General features: G+C 37.5%; 2 protein-coding genes across 3 annotated transcripts; one reads left to right on the forward strand and one right to left on the reverse strand.

Annotated features, from left to right (window-relative positions):
• Nucleotides 1-203: 203 nt before the first annotated feature.
• Nucleotides 204-4,320, forward strand: LOC128612939 (transmembrane protein 179). Its single transcript, XM_053633424.1, has 4 exons — nucleotides 204-864; nucleotides 1,714-1,851; nucleotides 2,430-2,508; nucleotides 2,641-4,320. The coding sequence occupies exons 1-4, from the start codon at nucleotides 563-565 to the stop codon at nucleotides 2,821-2,823; spliced, it is 702 nt and encodes a 233-aa protein (XP_053489399.1). The 5' UTR covers nucleotides 204-562; the 3' UTR covers nucleotides 2,824-4,320.
• A 1,161-nt stretch (nucleotides 4,321-5,481) lies between these two features.
• c9h14orf180 (chromosome 9 C14orf180 homolog) lies at nucleotides 5,482-23,129 on the reverse strand. Of its 2 annotated transcripts, XM_053633464.1 has the most exons (10): nucleotides 22,666-23,129; nucleotides 21,022-21,052; nucleotides 19,240-19,326; nucleotides 17,580-17,700; nucleotides 11,829-11,859; nucleotides 11,614-11,722; nucleotides 10,392-10,546; nucleotides 10,175-10,292; nucleotides 9,644-9,670; nucleotides 5,482-7,942 (listed from the first exon to the last, which is right to left on the reverse strand). In XM_053633464.1, exons 1-10 carry the CDS (start codon nucleotides 22,816-22,818, stop codon nucleotides 7,737-7,739), a joined length of 1,038 nt encoding a protein of 345 aa, XP_053489439.1. In that variant the 5' UTR covers nucleotides 22,819-23,129; the 3' UTR covers nucleotides 5,482-7,736. The 2 variants fall into 2 exon arrangements, with proteins under 2 accessions (XP_053489439.1, XP_053489440.1); XM_053633465.1 differs by lacking the exon at nucleotides 9,644-9,670 and having other exon boundaries at nucleotides 17,580-17,703.
• Nucleotides 23,130-26,388: the final 3,259 nt, after the last annotated feature.

Genomic DNA, 26,388 nt, shown 5'->3' on the forward strand with positions numbered 1-26,388 from the left:
TCTGCACAGAGCCCTGACCTCAAACCCACTGAACACCACTGGGATGAACTGGAACTGGGATGAGCTGCACCCAAGGCCTCCTTATCTATCATCAGTGTCTGACCTCACTAATGCTCTTGGGGCTGAATGAGCACAAATCCCAACAGCCACACTCCAAAACTCAGTGGAAAGCCTTCCCAGAAGAGTGGAAGTTATTATAATAGCAAAGGGGGAATAAATCTGGACTATAATGTTCAACAAGCACATATGGGTGCGATGGTCAGGTGTCCACAAACCTTTGGCCATATACACTGTAGTGTATATTCTTCTATCATCCTTAGGCTATTAACTGAAAAATAATACAACCAGCATCATATGTTGTAACTACAAGTGGAAAAGAATATATTGTACGTTAAAGTGTTATTTCTTGCTACAAAACGCGTTGTTTATTACTTTTTTTTTTTAAATTAATTTTATTTTTAATTTTATTCTGACGCTGTCCTCCGGGCTCACGCCAGCAGAGTGGGACTGCGCATGTGCAGCAGTGGTGCCGCTCAGCTGCTTGAGCGCGAACCGGGTGAAAATGGCAAAAAACAATTTTATATTCACGCAGTGCGTCTTGTATTTTTTGGCTTTCGTCTTTGGGTTTATCGCGGTAGTGCCTCTCTCGGAATATGCTGAAGACTTCGGAGGGAAATGTTTGCTCTTCACGCGGGGTATGTGGCAGAACGAGAACATCACGGTGTCCAAGCAGCGTTTCATGGTGGAGGAATGGGGACCGCAGTCCTCCTGCAGCTTCATCACCTTTGTCGGCGTGGCCTCCCTCGTGCTGGCCGCTGTTCAGGCCTGGAGGCTGCTCTTCCTCATCTGCAAAGGCCACGACGAGTGAGTCCACCTACATTTCAAGCTTTTCTACACCTACTTTTCTACTAGTCTTAAACTGTGACTGGGATAGATGCAGTGGGGATGTTAGGGATGCACGATATGGATGGACAAAACACCAGATTGTAACGAAACTGGTGCAAGTTGCGATCGTAATATGCTTTACAATATATTAAAAGACACCGGTGGACACATAATGTAATTAAAGATGGTCTTGCAATATTTTGTCCAATTATTTTTGCTTGTACATGTGCACCGTGATTCATCAAAACACTCACAGGAACATCTGGAGCAGCTGTGACTGGTTAGAATATTCACAGCACACTGTAACATTTTGTTACACAATAAAACATTTCGTTACTAAGATTATATGCATAATGTTGTAAAATCATTATTGCAAAGGACAATTAAACCAATAGTGCTGAACAGACAATGCATTATGCTTATATATATATATATATATATATATATCTCTCTCTGATGGTTATGCCTTTTCAGAAAAAGGTTGCATAACACAGTAAGAAAGCGTTTCAGTACATTTTGTTATTTACAGCATCATTTATAACACAACAGATGAAGCGGCCTAATCTAGCATCCATGAACATAATCAATATGCAGCTGTTCAGTATTGTTAATTGTATATGTGATGACAGCACAACAGCATCAGTGTAATACATCAGTGACACTGATTGAGAACTTGGTGTGTATCTTTGTAATTTTTTTTTATGTTTATTGTTGGACATAATGATTGAATAAGTCACAAAACATATCTGTTATTCTAATTTGTCTTCTTTTACAATCAGGCTTAGTATATGTCCTGCAGCTTTATGAACTTTTGCTTCATTTCCACAGCTCCATATTTAATGCCTTCTTAAACCTGCTGATCAGCCTGTTTGTGGTGTGCGCGGTGTTCCTGTCAAGCACCATCGTGACTGTGGGCTTTAACCTGTGGTGCGATGCTATTACCGAGGGGGGCAGCATGCCCAGCAGGTAACAATACAAGTGTATTTCTTCAGGGGATTTTGAGAATTTAGGGCTGCAATGATTTGTCAACATAATCAACTAAATCAGTTATGAAAATTAATTGACACGGCTTTCTACAGTCTAGGTATTGTTTGCGTGACCGACTTCAAAAGCTAGCATCAGCGAGCATAAACCTCTATATCAGGACTGAATGTGGTACAGTACTGAAGCACTGCTTCTGCTGTTCCTTTTAGCACTGTGCTCAAGAATGTTTTCAGTCAGTACAGCAATGACGAATATAAAGAAATGTTTCATTTAAACATTGGTAAGGTGTTGAAAGGTTTTTATTTTCATTTTAATGACGAAAAGAAACTGACTCATTTCGCATACAACATAAAGCTTGCTTGACAAGCCACTGCACCATTAGTCAGTAGCTATATGGTATTATTATCAGAAGCAGAACTGGTCCGGTTCAACTCCAAGGTCTTAAAGATTGATCATGTTTCACAGAACACCACTGCATAAATATGAACTTTAATCTATCAAATCCTGTGTAGTTTATATGAATGAATGTCAGTAATACTCCGTTTCTTTTCACATTGTAGCTGTGAGGAGTTACAGGACACTGATTTGGAGCTGGGGTTAGACAACTCTGCATTCTATGACCAGTTTGCCATTGCACAAGTAGGTTTGATCTGAACATATTATACTTAATCAGTAGCACTGAGTATAGTACTGTATTTACATTTTATATACCATATTAAGGGCTTATTATTTGTTTGAATACAAAATACATGCCACTATGTCCCTCTTTAGTTTGGACTGTGGGCTGCTTGGTTGACCTGGCTGGGTATCACATTCATGGCCTTCCTGAAGGTCTACTATAACTACCGTCAGGAAGACCTGCTGGACAGCCTGATCCATGAGAAGGAGTTCCTTCTGGGCCGTTCCTCACGACGCTGCTCTGACATACTGGATAAGAAAAGTTCCAAGATCTGATTCTCTCTAAAAGCACAGCACATGGTCCAAATGTCCGAATGTGATGATTTGAGATGAGACACCAAGCTGACATGCACCGAAATGAATAGTATTTCCGGGTTGTCTTTGCCATAGGCGTGTTGGATACACACTGTTAATACACCTAACACAGCTTCTTGACAGCCTGACCATCATCTGTGTGAGGTCGGTAAAACTGAATGAAACAGTGACACATACATGTATAAAAATCTGTCTCGAAGCTTAGCCCAAAGACTTCATTATTTTAAAAAAAATATAGAGTTATTGACTTTTTGTTTGTTAACTTTTTATTCATTTTTATGCTATATAATAAATATTACATTTTATGCACTTTTTTGCTTAGCTCTCTCTGGGGGGGTTTGGGGGGATTGGCCAAGCAAAAAAGTGCAAGAAATGTAGTTTTTTTTTTTTTAACGTATCATGAAGTGGTTCCACCCTGTCCAGGGTGTACCCCGCCTTGTGCCCCATGCTCCCTGGGATAGGCTCCAGGTTTCCCCGTGCCACTGAAGGAAGGATAAGCAGTATAGAAGATGGATGGATGGATGAAGTGGTTCCTAAGATCGAATGGTCTGCAACACTTTTGTGGCAAAGAGAACCCTGGCTCATTTTTGGTCCCAGAACGTAGAGATTACTTCAGCTTTTACAGTTATACAGGGGCTAAAAATCTAAATGACTGTACTAACCATATAACGCTATAGAATTTTTGTGAACGCTGTTTACGCTACAATTAGTATAAATATTATACCTTTCCAACAACTCTTTCAATTACCATTATATCTAATTATACTTTTACTCTACTAACCGCAACTTTATATTTTGGATACAACTTATTATACTGTATCTGTTATAAGGCTTGCATTCTGTAATACGATTCTCTTAGAGTCCTTGTGAGGAGCTCAGATATAAATTAGAAAAGTTTTCAGGTAGTGTTTTCTATATACAGTATTTAATCTGTATTGGTTTACAGTAGGTATCTCTTTCCTTAGGTTCTGTTCTTACCATTTCACTATTATCTTTATGTATATGTATATACAGCAAGTGTGATACATGTGAAGACGCATACAACCATATAGGCAGTTCAGTATAAAAATATTACTGCATTAACTTTTTGCATCTTCTAACGAAAGACCATGGTGAACTTCTCAATCATAGGACAATTTTCAAATTATACAAAATGGGTATTGAAGCAAAAAAAAAAAAAGGCATACATTTGCACAGTGTGTAATCTTTCAGCATTACTTTTTTCATGCAATGTTTAAGTATTTGCCACCTGAAATATTGCTGCATGCTGCAATAAAAGTGTGTGTCTGCATTTTCAATATAATCAGTTTAAAAATAGCTAAATAATTATTTTGTAACCTCAATGGTATATTTTTATTCTGTGAGTTTATTAATTTAGAAACTGCATGAATAATGATTTGAGCATATCTTTGCAACATGCTAAACTTTTGTCCTCCATGTCCAATATAAAACACATTCCATATTTAACTGTGTCCTTTTTTCTTTTTTATGTTTGCAGTTTTGGGTGAATCTCCTCGTTATAGGTAATCATCATAACATCTATTATCCAGATTGTTTGTAGTCCGATATTGCTAATTGCTAATTGCCCAATATCAGCAAACTATATTCTTAGTCGTGTAAGTGATTTTAGCAGTTGTTTACGTAGCCAAATGTCAAAAACTTTCACTTATCATTTAAAACATGGGATAGGAATTAAGAGGATATCTACTTTGATTAGATACTTTTTTTATGTTCTTGATAACTGTGATGTAATTCATTATCCAGTTACACGGTGAACTTTTGCTCTTTTCTCTAATACACTAAAGACCAAAAGAAAAGTGTTTTAATAAGGGGTTAACCTGCCACAAGCCACCAGAGCAGCTTCACTGTGCCTTGGTAATAGATTCTACAAGTCTCTGCAACTGTACTGGAGGATTGAACATCATTCTTCCAAAAATAATCCCTCAGTTGGCATTTTGATGATGGTGTTGGAGAGTGATATCTACCATGCTGTGTAAAATCTCCCATAGGTGTTCATATAACTTATATTTTATAGGTATCACTGCTCACAGATAGGTAATAAGTGAATAGAAGTTTATAGAATGCATGAGAAAGTCTACATGGAAGTTATAGTTGGATAAGCACCCAATCACAAATTATGAAGAATAATAAAAATATTATTATAAATATAGGGTTACTTTAAATGTAAGATGAGTGGCTATGATGCATACTGTGTTTGAATGTTGTTGTTTCACATGAATATTTTTTCATCAGTTTATTTAAAACTTGAAATGCCGTTTTAATGTTAACAACTTACATTTTTTATCTACCTGAAACATGCAGGATGGGTAGCGTTGCTGCCTCACAACTCCAGGATCCCTGGTTCGATCCTGAACTTGTGTCTGCATGGATGTTCTCTAGGTTCCTCCCACTGCCCAAAACATGCTAGTAGATGGCTTGGCTAAGATAAATTGTCTGTAGGTGTGAGTGAATAAGTGTGTATGGTGCCCTGCAATGAAATGGCATACCATCCAGAGTGTATTCTTGCCTCACAGGCTTTGGATCATAAAAAGTAGTTCTTGAAAGTGAGTGAGTGAATAAAACATTCAGCCAATGAAAAGTCGTAGCATACATCATCTCTCTGGTTTGCAATATAGTTTATTTGATGGCTTTTACTGACGACCTGTTACAGTGTGATTTAAACTGAGAGAAAGGAGAGAACCTTAAAAAGGCACTTCTATTAAAAGTAGTCTCATACAGTGTCACTAATGAAAAAAGGGAGAGGAAACACACCCAACCAAATCAAACCCGGATCATAAAGAGAGCATGTGCTCTGTCTGATGAGACTTCACTGCTTTATAAATAAAGCAAATAAAGTATCAAAGCATCTATATTCAATTCCCTTGTAAGTGAAGAGTGCCTAATATTGAATTGAAGATTTGAAATTCAAGTACAAACCAGTTGGTTAAAACTTTCTTCAAACAACAGTACACATGTACAGTATTAAGCTGTGCTATACAACGGGCAATCATGCGCTGTATACTGTTTAGCTTTTTATGCATAATTATGTACAAAGATACATTAAGTGTAATTATTCCGCGAAAAGATTTTCAGACATTTTATGTGACCTAGCCCACCATTCATTTCCTCCCAAATATCTCACAGTGGTTTTATTTTTCTGCATATGACAGTAAGTAATGAATGTGTTGAACTTTATGCAATCTGTCCTACATGTCACTGCTCATGATGTAAAGGTACTCAAAGTATACTGTGTACAACTCCAGAACTCCGCCTACCAAGGAGCATGATTAAAGTACAGTTAGCTACAAGAATAAGAGTGGAAACACATCTAATGTCCAGCATTAATCTGCAGTAGGGACTCTTATGACCAAATGCTAATGGAATGATAATTAATGATTGATGGTGAGGCCCAGTTAGTGTGTTGGAAACAAATGGTTATAGATTTTTAGGTAAATATTTTTTTTTTCATTCTTAAATGAAAAACATTCATTAAAAGAGATTAAATATGATACATAGAGCAAATAAAGTGAGAATATTGGGTATGTATTTGGTATAATCCCTTATTATGAGGATATTTTTACTAGCATTTTTGTAAAAGTGCTTCATCCATTATTATTGGCATATAATTAATGTCATTGTGATCAATTACAGAAAGAACATTTTATTGCTTGAACATTTGATCATAATTGGTAGTGAATGCCCATTTATATCTGTAAGGTTTAAGTCGAAATATACCATTAGCTTTAAAGGTTTGAAAATACTCTCATGATATAATTAAAATCACTAATGCTGAGATCAATTTAAAAAAAAAAAACATAACCAAAATGGTATTAACTATAGAAAAATAGTAGATAGAAAAAAAATACAAAAATAGTCAAATAAATACGTATTATATACATGCAACAGCAAAAAAAATAAACACAACTGACAGGAACATAGAAATAATTCAAATATACTAATCTGGATTTTTGTAAACTAAAAATTGTCCTTGCCCTTTGAATTATGAAGTTAATCTGACTTGGCAGAAAATATGGCTGGCTACACTGTGAAACTGTCTTGTTTCACTTTTTTAGTAAATGTAAAAGATGGAAACATTGTGCTTAACTTTACACCATAGTCAATCAGTTGAAACAGAGTTACACTGAGTATTGAGTGTTCATGATTCTATGTACATTAAAATACAATGTGCACAATAAGATGGATTACTTAGGTGATAGTCATTAATATTTTCTATATACATGTGTAATTATTCAAAGCATATTGGATTAATAGTGAAATCAATAATAGTGTTTTGCATTCTATATAGACTGCTGCAAACTGTAGTAAATAAGAAAATAGGGTACATTTATGGAGAAGCATAGGTGCAGCTGTGTGATTGAGTGTGACCTTCGTATATTGATTTATAGAATAATCAAAATCTAATTTTCAATTTTCTTCAACCTAAATCTAACTTTAATACATTAAGATTTTATTCAATGATTTATATGAATATTCTTTAAATAGGTTGTAAGAGACATCGTTAGAAACAGAAACATGGTCTAAACTCAACTGCTACAAGCAGAGATATTGAAATGTATCTGCCTCTCAGTAAAAATGAGGATATGGCATTAAAGTCATAAAGGGCATAAGAATGCCATCTGTAGTTGGTGCGCAAAAGTTAACTGTTTTTTCATCAGTGGATTTTGAAGGCATTTTTAGTCCCAGGGTGTGGGGACCATCAAATAAAGGGTCTTATTTTAAGTAACCATTATTCCATAGTTTTTCCATGAAACCATGATTCTTATCTCTGTAGTCTGTTCTGTACCATTGTCTGGCTTTCTGTGCTCATGGGAGCATGTGTAGAGAACAGTGATGCCACTGGTCATCTGTTATGCTCACTGCATGGTCAGCCAGATCCAGCAGCCCCACAGGATTTGTTTGAACCGCAGCAGATAGACAGCGAGTGCTGCCTGTAGTTCTTCACAGGCACGATGGGGCCGTCGGCGGTGTGTGCAGTACAGAGCTAAACCCAATGCTGAGAGCAGCAGGAATAGACATGTAAGCAGAGCCAGGTGGGGACGGCTCTGAGATGAGTCATATCCTGCAGACAACAGAGGTCACAGAGGTAAGGAACAGCCAGTAAATCTCCTAGATTTTTAACTGGAAAACAAAGTGTAGTTGAGTGCAAAAGTTTGCATACCCTTTCTCTGAAATGATGAAAACAAGAAAACATTTAAGTGTGAGTTAGTGTTCACAGATTACCACAAGCAAAGAAAGGATCAAAAGGTGTATAATGTCAGGTCTGAATTTCTGAGTAATGGTTTCACTGTCCCTAAACCCATTTATATCCATCTGCAGCTCTGTGTGAAGAATACATGTAATAGTGGAGACTAAAGCAAATAGTGGTACTGTAGTTAAAGCAAAACTACCAGCAGCTTTAGCTAAAAGGGGAAAACCAAGCGAACAAAACCTGGAAGAACAGTTCCAAGGTAACTGGGAAATTGAGAATTTATATACACAGGTAAATGAGGCTAAATGAACCACACGTGAGCTTATTCAGTGGCTTGGGGAAGTGGGTGTGATTGTTGGCTGTAGACTCTGGAAGTTGACTGTAAAAGGCAGTTGCAACTTAAGAAAAAGGTCAATATTTTCTGTTTCAGGAAAGTAATTACAGATCCCATTGTTTCCTAATTGGACTTATTCAGTATTCTGTAATTAGACATTAATGAAGACCATTTAAAAAAATTAAATAAAACATGCCAATGGGGATGCAAACTTTTTAGCCACATCGTTTTCAGTAGAAACAAACAATACATTTTTTAAAATTCAACTTACTTTTTCCCCATTTTTTCACATACAACCTAGTGAATACAAACTTTTGCACTCAACATATGTAGCTTGAAATAATAAGGAAATACACTCACTGAGCACTTTATTAGGAACATGCCTACTCATTCACACAATTATCTAATCAGCCAATCAAGTGGCAGCAGTGCAATGCATAAAAACATGCATATACCGACCAGTAGCTTCGAGTAATTTTCACATCAACCATCAGAATGCGGAAAAAAGTGATCTCTGTGTTTTTGACTGTGGCATGATTGCTGGTGCCAAATGGGCTGGTTTGAGTATTAGTTTGAGACATAGCCTGGTCTAATGAATCTCGATTTCTGCTGAGGCACACTGATAGTAGAGTCAGAATTTGGCATCAACAACATGAATCCACTGAACCCAACCTGCCTTGTGTCAATAGTCCAGGCTGGTGGAGGTGGTATAATGGTGTGGGAAATGTTTTCTTGGGACATTTTGGGTTAATACCAATCAATCATTGCAAAGCAAAAGTCGTCTCAAACTGGTTTCATGAACATGACAATGAGTTCAATGTACTTCAGTGCCCTTCCCAAACACCAAAACTGAATCCAGTATAACACCTTTTGGATGTGGTAGAACGGGAGATTCTCAGCATGAAAGTGCACCCATAAATCTGTAGGAATTGCATAATGCAATCATGTCAACATGGACCAGAATCTCAAAGGAATGTTTCCACTGAAGAAAATGCTCAGTGAGTGTAAATTTCATTGACTAAAGCAATACTCAAACAAAAGGAAGATGGATGCTTAGGTCTATGAATTACATTATATAAATGCTTTAGATGCATGTTGTGCATTGAATTCCACAATTTTCACAAAAATCAACTTAAAATGACACTGTCCCTATTTGTGACAACAGAATACACAAGATGAGTTCATGCATCATGCACATCACTTGAATAATATCACTGTTCAATACATGATACACTCACCTCCTAAACAGTCATAATATGGAATGTCTGTGAATCCAAAATAATGAAAGAGGAACTTTAAACTTCCATTACTTAGATTCTCTAGGCTTAGAAAAACATGCCTAAAGACAATAACAGCTTGTAGAACAATATTCATCAATCACTGTGTAGTCATGCTACCATTTAAGTTGAATGCCTTATTAAAAAATGAAGAAATATAACAGGCCTACAAGCACAAACATGAAAGCACTATGTATCCCTAAAGAAAAAAACAACTAGCACATTACACAGGACTATATATTGTATTCCTGTCATAAAGACAATAGCACAGACTACACAGTACCTCATTTGCATGTATAATTAATTGTGTGTGTAAATCATTGGGGCATGTAAATGTGCTCTTGAACCTGGTTGATTCATTAACTTCAGTCCCACAGGCAAAGTGCTGTCGCAACTCTTTAATTTACTTTACTCATTTTCTTCAAGTACTAGCTCTTAATGATACAGCTCTCACTTCAGAGTGACCTGCAGGTCTCCGGTTTAGTCTCTTACCATGAACAGTAATCTCTGGTTCGGTGAAACGAACACGCCTATCCGTTTTCCGACGCTGAGTTGAGGACGGCTCGCTGGTCCTCTTTAGGATGGAGATGGGGATCTTACTGCTGATGACCTATAGCCAGGGGTATGAAAATTATTCTTTCTTGGTGCATACACATATTATCTAATTCACTCCCTTGATAACCAACAGTGCAACTACAAATATAAGTACCTTTGGTTTTGGAGTGTCTGATAGAGGATGTGGGTCTTTTCTGTGCCAGAGCTCAGAATCTTTATGACTTAGAGCAAAACCGTTGAGTGTATTGTTGTATGACTCAGGGGCAGAGGATGTTTTTGACAGAGCTGACACACACTGACCCAATGAGTCTGTGAAATGAGTAGTGTTAAAGCACTTTTAATCCATGATGAATATCACAATGTATACAGTAACATTTTATGAGCAAAAGCTTTCCCTGTCAGATTTCTTAAAGTCATTTAACATTTTAAGCTGAAGAACAATGGTGTGCAGCTGCATTCAAATAATGTGCAAAAACCAGGGCTGTGTTTTCCAAAAATATTTGACAGCACTTAGATCATCACACAACTGTAGAGTGAGCATCACACTGGACACACTCACTAACAGTTAACATGATCGTAACTTTATGATGCTTTTGGAAAACTAAAGCTTATTTGTAACCTGAAGTGACTAATATAAGGCATATTGTATATAGTAATGAATGTGTTACTGTTCTATAGCTTCACTTAAATCCCAGCAACTTCACCATATGATGGCTATTTTTGTATTCCTCTTGTGAAAAGTTTGTGATTATATTTCATTGTAAGCAGCAGAGTATGTGGCTAATATACACTCATTTTTCAGCAGGCTATATTCTGCACCTGTACTAAGATGCTGAGCCAGATGACAGGTTGTACTGAAAGCATTTTCTTAAAACAGCTTGACTCAGTAGCTAAGATGAACATAAAGTATATATTTTTATAACCATTTGGAACAGCATCTGGCATGCCTCCCAGCATAACAGAAATAAAAGAGGCATTGCAACCCTCCCCCCAGAAATATGACCTATATTAAAATAATAAAGAAAAAGAGAGGAAGAGTGGTCCTCATAGTGTTCAATTAAAATTTCTGTTTAATGACTAAATAATACATATAGTTAGAGCAATAGATGGACAAACCCCGTTAGTAGCAATTTAGCTCTAATATACATTTGGAATAAACATTTATAAGCTTTTTCACATTTGTGGATATTTTCTTCTGAATTAAGTCCACCATAGTATACTGAATACATTATATGCAGTTTTTATATAATCGCATATTTTTGATAGATATTTTTATATATTGAAATGATAATAACTAGCATTATGGAACTTTAGTTTCAACTGAACAGTTAGAACTTAAGAACATTAACTTCTTCCAGCAGCTTACTGTACCATACCTGAGTATTCAGTCTTGCCAATCTCAGCATAGACTGTGCCCAGAAGCTCCAGGCTCCTGGCTGTGATGGGGTGATCATTACCAAATGCTCGCTGGTGTATTTTTGTAGCCTAAAACAAGCAGAGATTATATATGTAAACCTATAATAATAATAATAATAGTATTGCCTCATGGTTTATTTATCAGTACTTCTTGCTGGTACCATGACATACATACCTTGCCACTATACTCTAAAGCAAGATGGGGTCTGAGAAAAAAAGAACACATAAATATCCACAATGCATTGTCAGGGTACAATACATAGTGCTGTGCATATATACACACTGAAGTCTCCTAAGTTATCATTATCTGAGGCTCAGAATGTGATCGTGTGAGACAAACTCACAAATGGTAATCTCTTCATTGTCAAAAAACATTATTGGGCAGTCAAAATGGACACATGCAGTGGCAGTCCGGTGTATACTAGTATATGTATAAGTCATATTTCTACTTCACTTGAAGCTACAGTCATTTTTTGTTCAAATGACAAACATGACTACACAATCAGGTGGACAAAAAACTCCAAAAAATAATATGATGTTCCTGAGCTTCTGTGAGGCACCCAGACAGATCTGTAATGGTAATCCACAGCCTGTGTTGTATCAGGGATAGGTCAGATTTGGCAGGAAATGTGCGTGCTTTAGGCAAGTACAAATAGTAACAGTCTAAAGCCATCAGCCAAATATGTAAGAGTGACAAATACTTACGTGTGTCCAAAATTACATTCTACCCCACTTAATAGTATTTTAGTCTGCCAGTGGTTTCATTGCTATGTAGGCATCCTATTTAGTGAATGTGGTTTGGGACAAAGGTCTGAATTCTCACTGAAAGTACATTACTTGGCATGAGATTAATCAGCAGTAGCTTTTACTTTCATAGGTATATAAAGCATGTAAAGCAAAACATAAAATGGTGGACTGTTCATAGTTTGTTCATGTTGATCATAATAAAATATGTAAAACAGTATTTTGATGCTGAATTACTTTAGATACTTCAATTTAAATAATAAATAATAAACAAAACTTTAATGATTCTATTTGAGTAGTTCGCGTGTGGTTAACTTTTACCTGAATTATATTTCATTTAATTTCATTTAATTTCTACTCAAGTATGAATATTGAACTGGTGACAAAGAGTCAAAGGTGGTCAAATATTGCTGATATAGGCATCATATAACTTTTGGCAGAATTCAACAAAGGCCTCATGTCAGGTCATCCCTGAAAATATCCAGAATGATGTTCTTATTTTGTAAGAGGGAGTTAAAGCATTTTATATTACAACATACCACAACTTTATACTATATATTAATAGTAAATAATACATTGTGCATGTATTGTATATTTATAAGCACCAAAAGCACTAAAAGAGATGGACTGTAGGCCCACAGACAAAAATAGCATGAGATTAAAAATAGCATTGTAGTAGTTCATTTATAAAGCCTACATCTAATCCATGGTGGAAACTCTGCTCTATGATCTGGCAGCCTAACACACAAATACCTTCTTTCAAAGTACAACAACAAGGCTATGCAGTGTCAGGCATGTGGTTCTATTTCAGTGCATGTGATACAACAAAGCCAGCCACACGTGCACGGTGATTCCTGCTGAGGTGCTCTCATAGAGGCCTTGCAGATTAGCTAGATTCTTATATTGATACACCTTCAAGCATTTGCATGTTTTATAAGTCACTTTGGATAAGAGTGTCTGCTAAATGACTAAATGTAAATGTAAATGTAAATGTAGAGACTGTGGAATGTGTGACCATTGCCAGCAAACATGGAGTTGTTCTGTCCTTGTGAATGTAGGGTGACATATTTGACTAACACTGCCCCAGTCATTTGATATTCTAATTTATGTCACTTTAGGTGTGTTTCCTTAATGCAGCTTTCTGTCTTAGCATAAACAACTTGTTAACAACATGCATAGTCCCTAATACAATAAGACTTGTGACCTTCATGTACACACAGTATGCTGTCTTACTGCTGTCCATGGAGTACTGTATATCCTACTTTTAAACTACAGGGTTATAGCCGACCAAGTCTGCTCTCATAAATCTGCTAGTGATTATAGAGCAGGGGTGTCCAATCTTATCCGGAAAGGGCCAGTGTGGGTGCAGGTTTTCATTCCAACCAAGCAGGAGCCACACCTGATTCAATCAGTTGATCTTGCCCTTCCATAGACTCAGGTGTGGCTTCTGCTTGGTTGGAATGAAAACCTGCACCCACACCGGCCTTTTCCGGATAAGATTGGACATCCCTGTTATAGAGCATGATCTTTCTGTGCAAGGCTGATTTCAGAGTTGTTATTCCTTAACCCTAATCCAGTTTCACTTAGTAATGGATTGGTGTCTGTTTGCTTGGTTTTGGACTGTTCACCTAGGACACAGCACAGCTCTCAGAAGAGAATGCTTTCAGCAAGGGCAGCACTGCTTGCTCACCCTGTGGGGGTTGAGCTATTAACAGTGTGTCTGTATATTCAAGGATGGCTTCAGAAGTCCTACAGATGTTTGCAGTGAGCTAAACCTGAGCCAAGTGCTGACGATGTAGAACTTCCTCATCTATTTTTTATGTCAACTATTGAAATTTAGATGCAAATTCCTGGAATCAACATATAGCTGCAGTGATAAAAATGTTAAGAACTAATGTTTTTGTGAATTTTTAATGAACACACCACATGGTTTTCCGACTTTAAAGAAAACCCATCCTTAATATTTTATAAGCAAATTTCGCTGAGCTGAAGTGCTTATGATTGGAGAGTAACACACTGAAAATACAGTGGGGGGAAATAAGTATTGAACGTGTAAACATTTTTTTCAGTAAGTATATTTACCAGTGAGGTTATTCACATGAAATTTTCACCAGACATCAGTATTAACTCAAGAAATAAATATAAAGAATTCACAACATTAAAGTCCATAAATAAAGTTATATCCAATAAAGAGGAATGACACAGGAAAAAAGCATTGAACACGCTAAGAAAACACTGTTCTCCAAGGCAAGGTAAGCAAGGAACCAGCTGAAATCCGTAAGTAATTATACCCCATATCTGTGCAAATTAATATCAGCTGGGTTTGTAAATTGATGGTCTATAAAAAGGCTTTTTGTTAGCAAGGTGTCACACAAGAAACATCTCATGATGGGTAAAAGCAAAGAGCTCTCCCAAGACCTTCACAACCTTATTGTTGCAAAACATATTGATGGAATCGGATACAGATGTATTTCAAAACTTCTGAATCTTCCAGTAAGCACCACTGGGGCCATTATCCGCAAGTGGAAGCAACATCACTCCATCATCAACCGGCCACGCACAGGAGCTCCTCGCAAGATTTCTGACCAGGGAGTCAGAAGAGTAGTCCAAGAGCCAAGGACCACTCGGAAAGAGCTCCAGAAACACTTGGAGGCAGCAGGTGCCATCATCACAGAGAAAACAATAGGCAACTCCACTGCTCACGCTCACCCCACAAGACTCCATTACTAAAGAAAAGGCATGGCGAAGCTTGTTTAAAGTTTGCAACAACTCATTTGGACAAGCCTATGAAATACTGGGAGAGTGTAATCTGGTCAGACGAGAGCCATGTTTGGAGACGAAATGGCACTGCACATCACCCTAAAAACACTATACCAACGGTGAAGTTTGGAGGTGGAAGCATCATGGTGTGGGGCTGTTTTTCATCGCATGGTACTGGCAGACTTCATATAATTGAAGGTACGATGAATGGAGCCCTTTACCGGGAGATTCTTGAGAAGAATCTGCTGCCATCCACCAGGATGATGAAGATTAGACTTGGGTGGACCTTCCAGCAGGACAACGATCCAAAGCATACAGCAAAGGAAACTCAATTGGTTTCAGAGAAAAAAAATCAAGGCGTTAGAATGGCCCAGTCAATCACCTGACTTGAATCCAATTGAACATTTGTGGAAAGAGCTAAAGATCAAGGTTCACAAGAGGGCCCCCAAGATTTAAATACAATATGTTTAGAAGAATGGGCCAAAATCACACATGAATACTGCTGCAGATTAATTTCTTCATACAGGAAGCGTCTTGAAGCTGTCATTACAAACAAAGGCTTCTCCACTAAGTATTAAATAAATGTCAGTTAGCATATCCAATAATTTTTTCCTGTGTGATTCCATTTTATTACACATAACTTCATTTATGAACTTTAATGTTTGGATTTCTTTATGTGTGTGGATTTCTTGAGTTAATACCAAAATCTGGTGAAAATTTCATGTGAATATCCTCATTGGAAATATATTTATTGAAAAAAAAATGTTGACACGTTCAATACTTATTTCTCCCACTATAAATGTACCTGTTTTTTCAGTGGGCGTGTACAACCTGAATCACTGCTCTTTCTTCTGTTACCTGACCCACTGTACTCAGGCTGAGATTAAAAGATTACAATGCAAATACCAACATCTATCCTGGTGTCCTTGGAAACATAATCTTACAAGGCCAATGATAAAATCTCAATTTAAAAAAAGTTTAATTTCAGCATCAATTGGGGTCCTCTGCAAAATGATGTTAAATGTCACAATAAGGTTAAAGTCTGTAATCAGTGGCAACAGAGGTGGGCATAAGCAAGGACCTCTGTGTCCAGGTGTAAAGTATGTGGTGGCCATAAAAGTTCTCCCTGGTCATGTGAATCCCTTCGAGGAAACAGGACACCTATGTGAGGGTGCCCTAGTAACACCTGAAGCCTGGGAAGTCATATAACACTCGTCACTTTCCTGCCTTTTTATCAGTCGATGCATTTGTGGTTCAGTCTAATCATCCATCTTACATGTCTTTATATATATTTTTTTATTTGGCACATGCTTCTGTCCAAAGTTACTTACAAGTGAGGTGCAATTCAGTACAAGCACATAACTGTTAAAGAAAGCATCAGTGATAAAAGCGCTACAAAGCTAGGTTTACACCAACTGAAACATCTCCAAGATAGATAGTCAATTCTAAACATGAGCCGGAGTAGTACTACAAACACTAGTCCCAAAGCTATCAATCAAACCATGAATGATGCAATCTGGCTACTGTAGTTGTACTTACAATAATGGTAGTAATATACAATATAACAATAATGCATTTCAGTGTTTAACATTTAATTTTATTATTATTATTATACACTTATACAAGTGTATAAGCAAATTGATAAATATTTTGGCCTTTTCCAATTAGATTAGATCTAGTCTATTGCAATAAAATAAAGTAATTTATAGCATTTCTTAATTTACTAAACAATTAATAAACATTTTCTCAATTCAACTCAACTCAATTCATGTATATGTATTCTTTGTCTAGATTCTAAATGTAACACTATTTAAAATGAGGTAATTTACACAAAAATGCTAATATATGGGTTAGTCAAACACTTTTGGCTGGTAGTGTATACTTAAATGATTTAGAAATACTAAAGAAATAAAACAGGAATATTTACATTTGCAGATATATTCAGGAATAAATATTTGACGAGTCCTGTGTATTAACAACAGCAATGTGCATAATGAGCACATTGTATGGTGTAGCACACAATAAGACAAACTAGACTCTAGTACTCTATACTATTACACACAAGACTGAATTCAACCAAATTCAGACTTCCTATTTTACAAATTAGTCTCCTCATATCCTTCTGAAGCAGAAACCAGTAAACCATGACTACCAGGGGAACATTCTCTGTTAATAAATGTACACTCAAACATGACTTTTTAAATTTAATTTGAAGGCTTTTCAATAGATTTCTATCAAAATACAAACAAAGCAGTACTTCAAATAATATAATAAGCTAATCTATAATGGAGCAAAATTGTATAGCATAGAACCGTTTAGCCAATAAGACACATGAAAAGTAAATTTTTTATACCCATCCTCCTGAATGATGGAAAACGCTATAACATTGTTAGATTTATTTATTTATTTATTTATTTTTTACCTTTTACTCATGATGCAAAGTTGGGCCAGCCTCTCAAGATCCTGGGCCTGCGAGGCCTGTTCTGATAACTCCTCTGGGGAGAGCCATCCTGGTGAACCCAGTGTACTGTCCTCCTGAGAGCCTACTAGACAAACATATGCTGATTTAGAAAAGCCCAGACATTATGCACAAGAACCGGAACTCTACAGCGATCCAAGGACACACTACACAAGCACAAGAGGGAACTGGACTATGCAGAAACCGAGAGAAAGGAAGGACAGGACACCTGATTTTGCCACACCCAGTTATTCAAATGTTCTTAAGCACACACAGTCACACACTTAGCAAACACTACTTCAACACTATAATGAAGGAAAGTAAGAGAAGAAGTACTGATAAAGGCATAATATTAAGAATATCGTAGGGTGATGAAAAACAAAAATATATAATATCTTTAAAAATAAAACAAACTACAGTTTTACAGTTTTTATCTACAATACCTGCATAATACATGCACAACATAATATTGTAGTTTTCTGCAGTAATACAAAATACAGACAGATAATACAGTATATACACATGTAAATATGTAATTACTATGCACAGTAGTCCAATAAGGCTTGAAAGGAGAGACTAATACAGTTAACTATATAAAAGAAACATAAAAGTAAATTTCGTGAACTTTACTGGGTTGTCAAACTACAGAGCTAGAAACAGCAGGTTTCTGTGAATGAGACTCAAGAGGCTGCAGGTCTTAAACCGGAACAGTACTCACTGGAGTCTCATTGAGTAAAACATCAGTTCTGTCTACAGGGAGCCAGTCAAGGCAGTGCAATACACCAGTGCTGAGTCAGACTCCAGCATTTCCCAGACTTTAATGGCACTTTAATGAAATCATGGATAGAGTAGCCATTTATCTGTCTGAAGAGATGCACTTCCATTCTGAGCCCACACACCAGCTGTGTGCTGCTTCAGCAGCATCACACATCCAGGATAACACCATGCAGACATGCATCAGCAGAGGAGACGAATAGCTCCTCTCGCTCAGTAAATAAAGATGAACATGGGCTAAATGTACTGTTGCACTCTGTAGGGAGTCAAAACCTTTGCTTGTTTATACAGGGTGTCACAAAAGTCTCCATCCATAGGGGAAACTTTTAGGCAAAATGTCTTCCAAGATTTTTTGTATTAAGTTTATATTATATTTGTATTCAGATAGCCTTTAAGAATGCCTTTGACCAAATAAGAATGTTTTAAAATCATTCTTATGACTGGATCGGGAAGCTTTCACAAGGTTGCGATGGACGTGCAATGACATATATAACACCAAATGTGTAAACATGAGTTCATCATGAGTGAGAGTGAAGACTACAATGAAATAGCAATCATGTAGAGGATGTTTTGTAAATAAGAGTTATGTTTAGCTAAAAAGTGTTAATGCATGTAATTCTAATTAATGTTAGAAATGCATGCTCATCAACCTATAATAGCCTCGGCAAACAACTTCTTTATGGTTCTTTTCTAACTAACTCTTTAGGTCATATATTGATGTTTCCCAAGGTATTAATACTACTTTTTAAGTAAGTTAAAACCATAATATGATACTATAGGACCAGAGTGAACTATAATGGACCTTGTACAGAATTAAGCAGGGGCTAGATAAAGCATAAAACAGACTTGCCTGTGCTTCCTTGTAGAGCAGTGAGTTCGATCAATGCCACCTCATAGAACATCTTCTCTGCCTGAATGAACTGCAGTGCTTTCTCATCTGTTTTATATGAGTGAAGGAGCAGACTTGCTTATCATGAAGATTGCTGTGTTGTTAGAACACACAGCCAGGCCCTTTTAATCAATTTAAAGAAAAAATAATAATAAAAAATTCACAGCTACTACATGTGACCTGTATTGTTTCAATGCAATACAATTCTGTCCCAGGTGAAGCAATGGAGTTGCAGATCCATCTGAAGCTTTTCTGTACCTCACTGAGAGCTGTGATTGGGCAGTGTTGTCTGTACCAGTCATTCTCTCCATAGAAAGACACAAAGCATGTGCTGGAACTATTAATAGACATGTATTTAAAAGTATATTTGTTTACATAGAAAAAGGCATGCAGAAAGAAAAAAAACTAAGCTATTTGTAAGATGATAGAGTATGTGCATGACAAGGAAAATATACTTAAAATAGATATGAATAGCCCACTTCACATGAGGTTTCTATTACTAGAAATGCTTCTGTTTTGGTATGACATGTTACAAATATAACTCTGATAACACACAAAATATATATAGACTGGCATTGTAATGTGTAAAAGTTCATACCTGTGCTATTCATAGGAGGTTGATTTACAGTGCCAAGTAAGAATTATTCCAGGTAGTTTAACAGTGTAGCAGACTGGAAAAATTTGGCAGCAGGATAATTACAGCATCTGATGCCAGGGTAACGCCACTGATAATTCAGACATCCGACTCACAGGCAAACATTCAGAGCTAAACAACCCCCAGCACTGATGCTATAGCATGTTGGCAGGTACCAGCTGTCCTAAAATTAGAAATGTTATTACCCTGTGTTTAATCTAATATGTGAATCATTAGAGATCATTTGTGTCATTCCTGCCAAAGTGCTAATATGAAATGATCTTTTTTTTCTGGACTATGACATCCTGTATATTCCTTCGAGTTCCTGATATTACAATGAATCAATGGTTACCCCATGTGAAGCCTGATTAAAAGTGCTCTAAATATTGGGCTTCAAATGACCTTATCTCTGGTCTAGATATATGGCCAAGGCAGAGATGATATGAAAATCATATGAATATTCAGCTAATTTCATTAAAACCCACACACACGAACATAAAAATAAATCTTTCTAACACAGTCAAGGTAATGTATGGTCAAGGTTAGTTTTGTCCACTATATTAAGATCCTAACTAACTGTACTCTTACACACTATCTACCAAGCATTGATCAGAGTTCCTTAAAAATTTCCAAGAAATAACACAGCTAGTGAACCAGTAAGGATTGCACTGGACATAAAGAAATGATCCAGGGAATGAGGATTGGCAAAGGTTGGCTCACTTGTTTGTTTATAGGTTAATGACATGGAAAGTGAAATCTTCTCATTTGAATGTTGTAATCTCATAGGTCTTTTAACACCCAAGGTTATATACAGACATTTTCTATAGATCTGATTCAGTTTTCTGTTGATTTTGAATCAATGAAAACAAATGATAAACTTTTGCAAAGAGAAAGAAGAGAAAAAAACAACAACAACACATCAACACAGCACAGTCTTCTGTGTGACAAATACACAGAGTATTTTGTAGTGTTGGAGTGCACTGAGGTGTTTGCAGAGTTGTGTGTGAAGGATAAAATGCTTTAGGCCTTCATGTTATCACAGTGGATGAGAAGATACCCAGATGAATGCTACATGTGCAACATTTCTTGACCTTTCCAGGAAAGGATACAATTTTTCTCATCGATGAAGAGTTCAGCGATCTAACAGAGAGAACAAAACCACACACAACTTGATCTAACATCGGCTAATCCTAACAGCTTATGATGAGCTCATAGATCTCAAAATAATTTTAGCAACATTACTCTCGCAAGAAAAATGTCAAAGTAAATGTAGCAACTCGAAATAGGTCACTTTCTACACTAGTATTCAACATTGCAACACTGGTGAATTCAGCAGGAGTAAGAAGCATTTAAGAACTTGTTTATATGTGACCAGACTCTGTGTCATGCCACACATTCCTTCATGCTTGAGTTACTGTTTATGTACTGGCCATTTCCTGGGACACTTGGAAACTTTCACACTGACTATGCTGATTAAATGTTATCAGAGAATAGAGCTATTATTTGATTTAATGTCAACAGAAAGTCACTTTAATGTCTAGATTAGGCAAGGACCTGTTCATGTGAAGACAAGCAGTAATGTGATCTGTTGAATGGAAACTGCTGCTGGATGGTGCTGGATCATATGGACCAGGAGCAGGGGTGGAAAACACTTTACTAACTGTACTTCAATACTACACTTAAGTATTATTTTGGCAGATTTATACTTTACTTGAGTATTATTGAAATTGAATACTTAATTATGTTTACAAGGAAAAAAACCTTCTCTCTGTCTCTTTTTTTTTTAATGGGCACCCTACCTCAATATAACGTTTCAATATGCTGAAGTTAGCAAATGAGGCATCTCCTCTGTCTCCCTAGAAGGTCTGAACTCCATGCAATTTGAAAAAGTATGCGGAGGTACGTTTTGCTAATGTTAACTGGCTATATCTATCCAAGTTATCCTGTTTTCTGTGCTAATGCCAGTTTAGACTAACATTTATTAAAGTAGCCAACATAATCAGGTAGGCAGCAAGTCTAATTCCATTTACTTTTTTACTTTTTATTACTTGAGTATTTTTAAAAGTAGCAACTCTTTTACTTTCACTTGAGTACATTTTCTCTAGATACTTCATTTTAATTGAGTAAGATATTGACACAATATCTATCTATTCACTTAAGTATCATTTCTCAGTACTCTGTCCACCCCTGACATTTGTCTACAAGTCAGCAGTTACTTATCGTGACAAATAAACAAAATCATACCATAACACACATACAGTATGTTCTGAAATGTCAGTAGCTGTATGTACACACATATGTGGCATGTCTGTCATTAAATGTGAATGTTATCATTCCACACTTAACAATGCTATGGCACTGGCCTGTGATCTAGCTTGATTTATGTTAGTGTGCCATTAAATCAACAGCCCCCGCATACCAGTCATTACTGTGGTGGTCCTGATTGCTTAAGGACCTCCGTTCTCTGAATGTGTCTAAATGCTGCGCATATTCTCATGCCTGTCCCTGTGCATGCAGACTGAGCCATCATGCCATGATGAATCTAGGTCAAATATGACGTCTTTGAGGTGTGTATAACATTTACATAACTGTAGCAATTTAAGAGTAGAGATTCATATCACTCTGGCAAAGCAAGAGCTTATGATCAATACTATACTACACATTTGCCTCCTAATGTAGAGTGAGTGATGAATGCAGTTTATAAATCATAGTGCATTCTGGTGTGGAGCTCTGTCCTGCAGGCTGAGGCTCACCTGATGCAGGCAGTTTGGCAGCAAGTGAAAGCTGTGCACATGGGTCAGACCCAGCAGGCAGCTGAGAAAGCACTGCAGAGCCGCCCTGGAATCACCCTCCTGCTGGAAGCGCCTGCCCTGCTCGAACAGGCCGTCGCGGCCTCCGTTCAGCATCCCTTGCTTGGCACTACCCACCTCCGTGCACAGCCACGCGCGTTCATGTAGCACACAGCAGTTACACCTCCCATCTGAGCCGCATAAGCTCTCAGTCCCATGTATGAAGATAAAGCACTGCAGGCATGTGGAGAGGAAAAGGGATGAAAAGAGACTGGAAAAAAATGCAAGAGCGAAGAATGAAAAGAGTGGGCGGAGAGGATCACAGCTGTTCTACTGCCTCGTCTAACAGCTATTCTGTAAGACTCAAGGTTAGGTAGCGTGGGCGGGCGACAGCGAGGGAGGGAGGTAGAGAGAGGGGAAAGGAGGGAGGGAGGGAGGTAGAGAGAGGGGAAAGGAGGGAGGGAGGGAGGGAGGGAGCATGAGGGAGAGAGGGGGAGCTCTGTTCTGTCTCCACCCACACTTGCACACTACCAGCACTTGGATTTGCAACCTGACTGATAGGTCTTTTAGCCATACTGGTACAAATATTGGCATGGTACAAATACGGATTATGTTAAACATTGTGGGCTGCATTCATTAGTTCCAAAGTTAATTATTACTTTAATTATGTATTGTTTTATGTGAGCAGGTTTTAGTTCAGTTTACAATATACTCATTTTTAGCAAGCATTATAAATTATACACTGATCATCTATAACATTAAAACCACTGACAGGTGAAGTGAATAGCTTTGATTATCTCATTACAATGGCACCTGTCAAGGGGTGGGATATATTAGACAGCAAATGAACAGTCAGTTCTCGAAGTTTATGTGTTGGAAGCAGGAAAAATGGGCAAGTGTAAGGATCTGAGTGACTTTGACAAGGGTCAAATTGTGATGGCTAGATGACTGGGTCAGAGCATCTCCAAAACGGCAGGTCTTGTGGGGTGTTCCCAATATGCAGTGGTTAGTACCTACCAATTGTGGTCCAAGGAAGGACAACCAGTGAACCAGCAATGGAGTCATGGTTGCGCAAGGCTAACTGATGCACATAAGGAGCAAAGGATAACCCGTCTGGTCCAATCCCACAGAAGAGCTACTGTAGCATGAATTGCTGAAAAAGTTAACGCTGGCTATGATAGAAAAGGGTCAGAACACACAGTGCATTGCTGCTTGCTGCATATGGGCCTGCATAGCTGCAGACTGGTCAGAGTGCCCATGCTGACCCCTGTCCACATGTGAGCATCAGAACTGGACCATGAGTAATGGAAGAAGGTGGCCTCATCTGATGAATCACGTTTTCTTTTACATCATGTGGACAGCTGAGTGCGTGTGCATCACTGACCTGGAGAAGAGATGGCACCAAGATGCACTATGGGAAGAAGGCAAGGCGGCAGAGGCGGTGTGATGCTCTGGGCAAAGCTCTGCTGGAAAACCTTGGGTCCTGGAGCTCATGTGGATGTTACTTTGACACATACCACCTATCTAAACATTGTTGCAGACCACGTTCAACCCTTAATGGCAATGCTATATCCTAATGGGAGTGGTCACTTTTGGCAGGATAATGCATAGTGCTAGACTGCAAAAAATGTTCAGGAATGGTTTGAGGAACATGACATTCAAAGTGTTGACTTTGCCTCCAAATTTCCCAGATATCAATCCAATCAAACATCTGTGGAATGTACTGGACAAGCAAGTCCAATCCATGGTGGCCTCACCTCACAACTTACAGGGCTTAAAGATTTTGCTGCTAAAGTCTTGGTGTCAGATACCACAGCCCGCAAGCAAACATTTGATCATCTTTGAAATGGTGCATATTAATAAAGTTAATATACTTGAAGGATGCCACATGGAAAATATGCTTTTGTGAAACATTTATTCAACAGATATGATATTCTTCTCTGGAAAAATAAGTACACCATTGACCTCAAGAGCTAGTACTGCCCTCTTTAGCAGAAATAACTTCTTGTAGGCATTTTGCATAATTGTCTAGCATGCTTGCTGGAATTTTTGACCACTATTCCTTCCGTTGCAAGATGTTTGAGGGTTTTCTTGCATATGCTGCCCATTTCATATCCCCCTGCAATATTTAAATGTGATTTCATTCCAGGCTTTGACTAAGAAATTCCATAACCCTCCATTTCTTCTTTTTGAGCCGTTCCTTCGTGGATCTGCTAGTGTGCTTAGGATCTTTATCCTGTTGAAAGGTCCACTTTTGGTTCAACTTCAACTTTCGGACAGATGACTTCACATTATCTTCAAGCACTCTGTGATATGATGCAGAATTCATAGTTGAATCAATGAATGCAAGCTGTCCAGTGCCTGAGACAGCAAAGCAACCCCAAATCACAACATTTTCACCACCGTGCTTCACAGTTGGTATGAGGTGCTTCTCCTGAAAAGCTGTCTTTGGTCTGGGGCAAACATTTCTGCTGTTACTGTGGCGAAACAACTCTTTGGCCATCTTTGATTCATCTGTCCAGAGCACATTATTCCAAAAGTCCTGGTCTTTGCCTATATGTTCATTGGCAAACTATAGTCTTGCAATGGCTTTTTCTTGGCACGCCTCAGATGCATTTCAAATTTGTGCAATCTCTTTCTGATTGTAGACACATGCAATTTGACACCAAGAGTTGCAAGATAAAAATTTAGGGTTCTTTGGGGACTTTTTTATTTTATTTTATCAGACGGTCTGCTCTTGGGCTGAATTTGCTGGGACGACCAGTCCTGGACAAATTGGCAGTCGTTTGAAATCTGTGAAACTGGTATATGATTTTCCTTTGTGAAATGATGTATTTCAAATAATTTAGAGACCTTTTTAAATCCCTAGCCAGACTTATAGGCAACCCTTTTTATGAAGGCCTAACAGAACTCTTTAGATCTTGGCATGATAACACCACACACCTCAATAGCAAAGGGAACACCAGACGCTAGATATGAGAGTGGTATAAATAAGACAGGTTCCACCTGCACTCCCTAAGCAGGTTCTGTTCACTGCCAACCAAAGGTGAAACCCTTATTCTAATTTTATGGATTTAAAGATGTAATAAATGTAGGGGTATTCTTACTTTATCCATGTGACTGATCTGTTTTTTGTTCATTTATATTGTGAAAATTACTACAAAATGTCAATTTTATGTATCATTTGATAAAGTGTATCACCTTTATTAATAGGCACTGTTTCAAAGAGGATCAAATGTTTGCTTGCCCAAATATGTCAAAAAAGTCAACAATTTCCATGGGGTGTACTTATTTTTTCACGAGCGTATACACACACACACACACACACACACACACACACACACATTCCCCTCTGAAAATATTGGAACGGCAAGGCCAATTCATTTGCTTGTGTTATACACCAAAGACATTTGGGTTTCAGGTCAAAAGATGGATATGAGACGAGAGTTTAGTCTTTCAGCTTTTATTTCCCGGTATTTTCATCTAAACCACCCAATTTTTAGGCAAGCAAAATTATAGGAACAGATGAGTCTTGAAGTAAATTAAAGTAAATAGCACTTAATATTTGGTTGCATATCCCTTGCTTCCATCACCAAATTGTTGGTTTCTTCTTTTGTAATGCCTGTCCAGGCATTTACTGCAGCCTCTTTCAGTTACTGTTTGTTTTGGAGTGTTTCTTCCTTCAGT

Source organism: Ictalurus furcatus, chromosome 9, assembly GCF_023375685.1.
Source record: "Ictalurus furcatus strain D&B chromosome 9, Billie_1.0, whole genome shotgun sequence".
Classification (NCBI taxonomy): domain Eukaryota; kingdom Metazoa; phylum Chordata; class Actinopteri; order Siluriformes; family Ictaluridae; genus Ictalurus; species Ictalurus furcatus.